This window comes from Propithecus coquereli, unplaced genomic scaffold, assembly GCF_000956105.1.
Source record: "Propithecus coquereli isolate 6110/MARCELLA unplaced genomic scaffold, Pcoq_1.0 Scaffold124, whole genome shotgun sequence".
Lineage (NCBI taxonomy): Eukaryota > Metazoa > Chordata > Mammalia > Primates > Indriidae > Propithecus > Propithecus coquereli.
In genome coordinates this window covers 296,567-302,827 of record NW_012136525.1, presented here as the reverse complement: position 1 = coordinate 302,827, position 6,261 = coordinate 296,567, and the positions used below count along the sequence as shown (strand labels likewise).

The 6,261-nt window shown below is 37.7% G+C and overlaps 1 protein-coding gene across 1 annotated transcript in view; it reads right to left on the bottom strand.

The window, feature by feature from the left end:
- LOC105805007 (alpha-2-macroglobulin-like) overlaps positions 1-6,261 on the bottom strand; it is a 46,301-nt gene that overhangs the window by 25,312 nt on the left and 14,728 nt on the right. The window contains exons 12-15 of the mRNA XM_012637788.1: positions 5,117-5,344; positions 4,825-4,888; positions 3,540-3,682; positions 2,692-2,909 (exon numbers count right to left, since the gene is read on the bottom strand). Coding sequence (XP_012493242.1) covers positions 2,692-2,909; positions 3,540-3,682; positions 4,825-4,888; positions 5,117-5,344 — 653 coding nt within the window. The remainder of the gene's footprint in view (positions 1-2,691; positions 2,910-3,539; positions 3,683-4,824; positions 4,889-5,116; positions 5,345-6,261) is intronic.

Genomic DNA, 6,261 nt, shown 5'->3' with positions numbered 1-6,261 from the left:
GAGACTCTGTCTCAAAAAAAAAAAAAAAAAATTAGAATGAAATATAACTATATTAATTGAGAAATTTAGGTCTGCTATATTTGAGATACTGCACAAAGCTTTATAATAGATCATTTTCCCTCATCTTGCGATTAGCAACTGACTCAGAATATAACAAAGTTAATGGATGTATGTTTTAAACAGGCACATGAATAATTATCTATTCTCTTCACAGGACAGGATAATATTTTCTTAGGTATTATTCATGGAAACAAAATGCTCCAGTTTTTGACACAATACATAAAACTTTAACTATAAAATACTGGAAATGATGCTTTCAGATTTCATTTGAATGGGAGGAGTCAGATAGACATAAAAATGTTGATAGGTGCACTGTATTACATTCATTGGAGTTTTAAATTGATTGACAAAAATAGATTAGCAAGGTGAGTAGTGGGATGAAATTAGACACTTTCTCAAAGGCGCCTCCCTTTTAAAATTTCCCATTTCCCCTCCCTGCTTTATTCTTCTGCAAGGCACATCATTATTGGCTACCTCATCTATGAGAATGTACGTTGCATGAGACATGGATTTTGGTCTTTCCAGTAGTATACGAGATCCCCGGCACTTTGTATAGTACCTAGAACGCAGTAGGCATTAAATAAATACAGCTGACCCTTGAACGACAATGGGTTTGAACTGTGTGGGTCCACTGTTAGGTGGATTTTCTTTCACCTCTGCCAATCCCTGAGACAGCAAGACCCATCCCTCCTCTTCCCCATCCTTCTCAGCCTACTCAACGTGAAGATGATGAGGATGAAGAACTTCAAGATTCACTTCCACTTAATGAATAGTAAATACATTCTCTCTTCCTTATGTTTTTCTTAATAACATTTTCTTTTCTCTGGCTTACTTTATTGTAAGAATACAGTACATAATACACATAATATGCAAAATATGTGTTAATCAACTGTTTGTGTTATCAGTAAGGCTTTTGGTCAAAAGTAGGCTATAAGTAGTTAAGTTTTGGGGAAGTCAAAAGTTATATTCAAGATTTTTGACTGTGCGGAGGGTCAGTTCCCATAACCCCCACAATGTGCACGGGTCAACTGTATGTGCTGAATGAATGACTTACACTACTAGGAGCAAAGTGTTTCATGAGTAAAACAATTAACCAAGGATTAAAAGAAACTAGTGTTCTAACCCAGGTCTACTACTAAGTACCTGAAAGCTTCTGCTTTACTATTAATCAGTTAAATAGGATTTTCTGTCTTATCTATCCATCAAGGTTGTTATAATTAAAAAAGTATCTTTGAGAAGTGTAAAATTCTTATACAAATGTAAAACATTAATGTTATTTTTCTACACATCTTGCTCCCACTATTGATGTGTACTTAATACTTCCTTTAGAAGTATTCTAATATTTTCAATTAAAATCTCATTAGAAGAAGCAAGAGGTATTTTCTAGGGAAGTAAAGATATAAAATTTCCTTTGGTAAAATTTTGATAGCAGAAAAAGTTTCAATAAAAGATTATTCCAATTGGCCTCATATTGAGAATTTGAAGATATGAGCAAACTGCTATTAGTACATGCTAAGTAGTTTCTTATTGTTCCACTTCAACATACCTTCTTTGCTATATCTTCTATTAACCCCATATTTTAAAACATTTCATTTATCAATATCAGCTATCATATAGCAATTCATTTTTCCTAAATTTTTCATCAGAGAGAATACATGTCTTCCTTCAGAAACTGTATTCAGTTTGGGACAGCCATTATTTCAGTTGATATAATTCTTATAAAAACAGAAATTTGACACTTAATTTAGCCTGTATGGTCTTAGAGCAGGTAAATGTATCACTTTTGTTAAGTTTTTTGAAATGTTAAAACTAGCTTGGAAACTCCTATTATTGGTTTCATGGAGCTCTGGGATTTCAGGGACTTTGGATAGTGTATGTTTTTTCTTTTTACATTATAAATATATACACAAACACACATACAAAATATACAATATATAATATACATATATAAAAATTTATGAATGACCTCCCTGATTCTTCAGTTAGAATTAATCCTTTCTTTCATTTTGCATATCTGCACCTCCCTTATAGCACTTTTCACAATCTGCCTTGTTTTTTTCTCCAGCTTGCATATATAAGTGTCTTGACACATGATATTTGGGTTTGTATACTTAGGGGAACTGAATCTGATTCACAAGTCCTTTTTCTGGTTTTGTTTTTTGAGACGGTCTCACTCTGTCCTTCAGGCTGAGGTACAGTGGCGTCATCATAGCTCACTGCAACCTCAAACTCCGGGCCCCAGTGATCCTCTGACCTCAGCCTCCTGAGTAGCTGAGAATACAGGCGCATGCCACTATGCCCAGCTAATTTTTTTTATTTTTCACAGGGACGGGGTCTCACTATGTTGTCCAGACTGTTCTCAAATTCCTGGCTTTAAGCTATCCACCAGCCTTGGCCTCCTTTGCTGTTAATTTTTTTTGGTCACATTTTTTAACATTTAAAAATTCTTTTATTCATTTTAATATGCTGTATGAGGCAATAAATTTTTATCAATCTTTTTACCTGCAGAGGCTAGTAGTCTACGTGTGTGTATATATATGTCTTCTTCATCAAAGAAAGCACACGTGAAAGAGCTCAAAACCACTAACTCGTAGATAACTATAACTTTAATAGATCTTATCCTCCTCAGACAGGCATTTCTCCTTCCTCTGAGCCCCTCGCGTGGCCCTTCCTGATCCCATAAGCTGCCGGGAACTCACCGAGGACGGGGAGAGCTCAGCCTCGGGCTTCATGAGCAGCACGCTTTGGTCCACGGCACGGAGGGCGCAGACCGACTGAGGAGAAGCCGTCACTCGCAGGTGGGCGTGTGAGGCTGGGAAATTTTGTGCTGTGCTAAAGCTCAAATCCACCTGTGAAATTGGGGAAAAAAGGTCAGAAAAAGAAATTTACTGATTTAACCATGCATTTCCCCGCATTTTTGGAGTGTTCCTCACCTTCAGCGCAGAACCACTTTGACTTTAGTCAAGGTGGTTGGCGTTATGTCAGTCCTGAGACTTTTTGTCCCCTACAATTCTCTTTCATTCTCAAGAATCGGTTGAGCCATTATAATAATTTCTAGTTATTCTTAGAAATTACTAATTATGACACGTCTTTTTCTACCTCTGATACAAGGCGAGGTGCTCGTTAACTGCAGTGGGAATGCATATGGGGCTAGGTGCTCTTGTGTTTCTCTTTCGGCACTTTAGTAGGCTTAAAAACTTGCCCACATATTTCCCAACATTTCATCAAAGATGAAGGGAGCAAGGTACCCTGAACTGGGTCATTTGGTAAGAGACAACGTGCTAGGAGGATTTTGAGAGTCGTGCACTAGGAGTTAAGTGACAGGGCTTCTCCTTGTTGACTCTGCTGTTATCTGGCTCAGTGTCTCTGGGGAATTTGTTTAACCCTTCTGGCTCCAATGCTCACATGTATACAATAAATGATCATGATAGTAACTTCTAGTTTGAAATGTTGAAAAGCTGATGATATAAAGCCCTCACCTTGTTGGTCAGACAATTTTCAACTTCATACTTTGCAGAATCCCCAATCACCTCCCCGTCGGGTAAAATGGCATAGATGAGCAACCGGGCAACGGGAGCAATGTCTGACCCCACAGGGACTGACACAGAAAAGTGGCCTTTCACTGGAGCAGAGAGAATGAGAGGAAGCAATTGTGGGTTAGACCTCTCTTCAGGGCTGACATGAAATCATTCTGTTGCACAAAGCCATTTTAGGAGGCTGGTCCGGTTAATGACTGTTTCTGTTAGTAGATATAATAGATAAAATAGACAGTAGGTGCAATAAATGGATGACTGCAAACTTTAGCTTTAGGAAAAACTTTGGCAAAGCCCCCTTTCCTCTCATAAATCATGTACTGTATTGATTTCTCACCAATTTTAAGCTTTAGCTCTCACCTATATAAGGCTCTGATGCTATCTAAGGGTATGGAGACATCCATTTTGCTACCGTTTGATCTAGATCTCACACTAGAAGAGGGAAATAAAACCTGAGGTTACGAGATGCAATAGGAAGAGTTTAACACATTGTATTTACGGTTATATCCTCTTTAACCATTTATGAAGAAAATATTCTGTTTTTTCTCCTTAAGAGAAATATTATGCTCCTTTGGAGGTTTTTTTTTGATGCCTACATGGATTCTTTAGAGGTTACATTAAGCTTCCTTAAATCAGCTGTGGCGTTTCTGTGTTGTTACGAGGAGGTAGCAAGAGTAGTTGACTGACGGTTTTCTAGTAAGTGATCTTTTAGACCCCATTAGACTAGCAGCAACCTTCAGAGGTTTATATTGCTACATATTTGTCCATGGGGAGAGTCTAATTCAATGGTGGAAGTACCCAACTTAACTCTTTACAAATCATAACTATCTTCAAAGGGAAAATGAGATATTTATAAAGATATAAGTGACTCAACACAAGAATGCATCCCAAAACTTTATGTTTCCTCCTCCCCATTCTCCAAAACAATTCTCAAATGTCTCCTATTTTGAGAGAAGGGTCCAAGAATATTTATGATCTGAAAATTTGGAATAAGCATAGATTGTATATGACAACTTTTAATAATCTAAACAGAACATGCTGAAGAAAAAAACCCAGATATTTGATCAAGGATGGGAAAAAAGGAACATTATTGCTTTCCCTCCCTCAACTTCTTCTTTACTGTGATTAGATAGAAATGATCTCTCTTTACTTGAAAGTGTTCCTGGTATTTCTGTAGTGAAAAGTCGAATGTGTCAGAATGGGGCAACTATGTGATTACTGAAATACTCACTATCTCCCTGCTCCACAGGTAGTACATGAGTTCCAGTTCGGACAATGCCTCCCTTTGCCATTATCTGCAAAAACAGGAAATAAAAAGAAATTTAATATGCCTGACAGGGATCTTATTCCGGTCTTGTTTATTGAGCCCCTACTAGTAATAATTAGCCCCAAGAGAAGTCAAACTTTAAAAAGAAACATGCATAAGAAGTCAAAGTGGTGATGCCCAAAGAGCTTCATAATTACTTGCCCCCCGCAGAGAGGTTGTATCTACAGATAAGCCAATGCAGTGACCTCCTTCTCACCAGATAATAGAAGACGAGCTCCTTCAGCTCCTGCAGGGCCTGCGCATTCAGAATATAATGTGCCTGGACCTCCTGAGTTTGGTCACAGGGCAGTTCACCAGGCATGGGCCCGAGGTGCACAAAGCTGTTACTTAGGGAGAATACGAGATTAGCAGTGTGATATGCCTCTTCATTCTCTTCTGATATCCATTGGTAGCCATAACAGATATTTTGATCCTTGTGTTTGACCTAATGAATTAGGAAAACAATGTTATTTTACAGACTATATGTCATAAAGAATAAATGTACTCACGAAACTGCATAAGTTCACTGTCCTACCTTAACTAGAAATATTGTCATCCACAATAAAAAGTGAGAGAAGGGCTCCTTATTTAATTTATCCGTATCAAATGAGGCATGATTTGTACTTTTACACTGCAGAGGCTGCCAGGGTTGGGATTTACATTTCTGAAGAGCATAAAAGGAGGCTTCCTTTGATCTGATTAGCTTGCTTAAAATTTCTTTGGCTACTTTGCTTTTATGCAGATAGAGACACTGGAGCTATGAAACCTCATTGAGGAGAATGAATCATCTTAAGAAACTGCTTCAGAAACTAGCTGTCTTTTTTATGATGGGTTTGAAATGTGTATTATGAATGAATGAAATATTCCAACCTTAGGGGTCTGAGAAAACATTGGTAAAAAGCATTGATTTAAGAGCTGAGTTGGTGAATTAGCTGAAGTCTACTTCTCCTGGGCTATCTTAGGCTGATTATTTTTCATGCTTCCTGCTGTTCTGGATTCTTATGCTTCGTAGGCCCTATTGGGTTGTATTTTCAACTTTGCTTCATGTAGAAGTTGGTCCTTAACCCTTTTAAGGGTTCCCCAACCTTCATCCACAGCTGCCAAATAGCATGAGTGCATCCTTGTTGTGCCAGCAAAACACTTTGTTCACATCTCAATATAGATTCTAGTGATAACATATACATGACCACCAAAAAGAGGGAGCATTTAAAAATAATATTTTCATTGTCAGGACTAGCACAGTGCCTGGCACATAGAAAGCATTCAAGACACTTCTTGATTGATAAGTGAATAAACATTCAAATTTGAGTCATTGGAGGTATGGGATTTTAGACCATCTATTTAAAGCTGCGTCAATAAAAT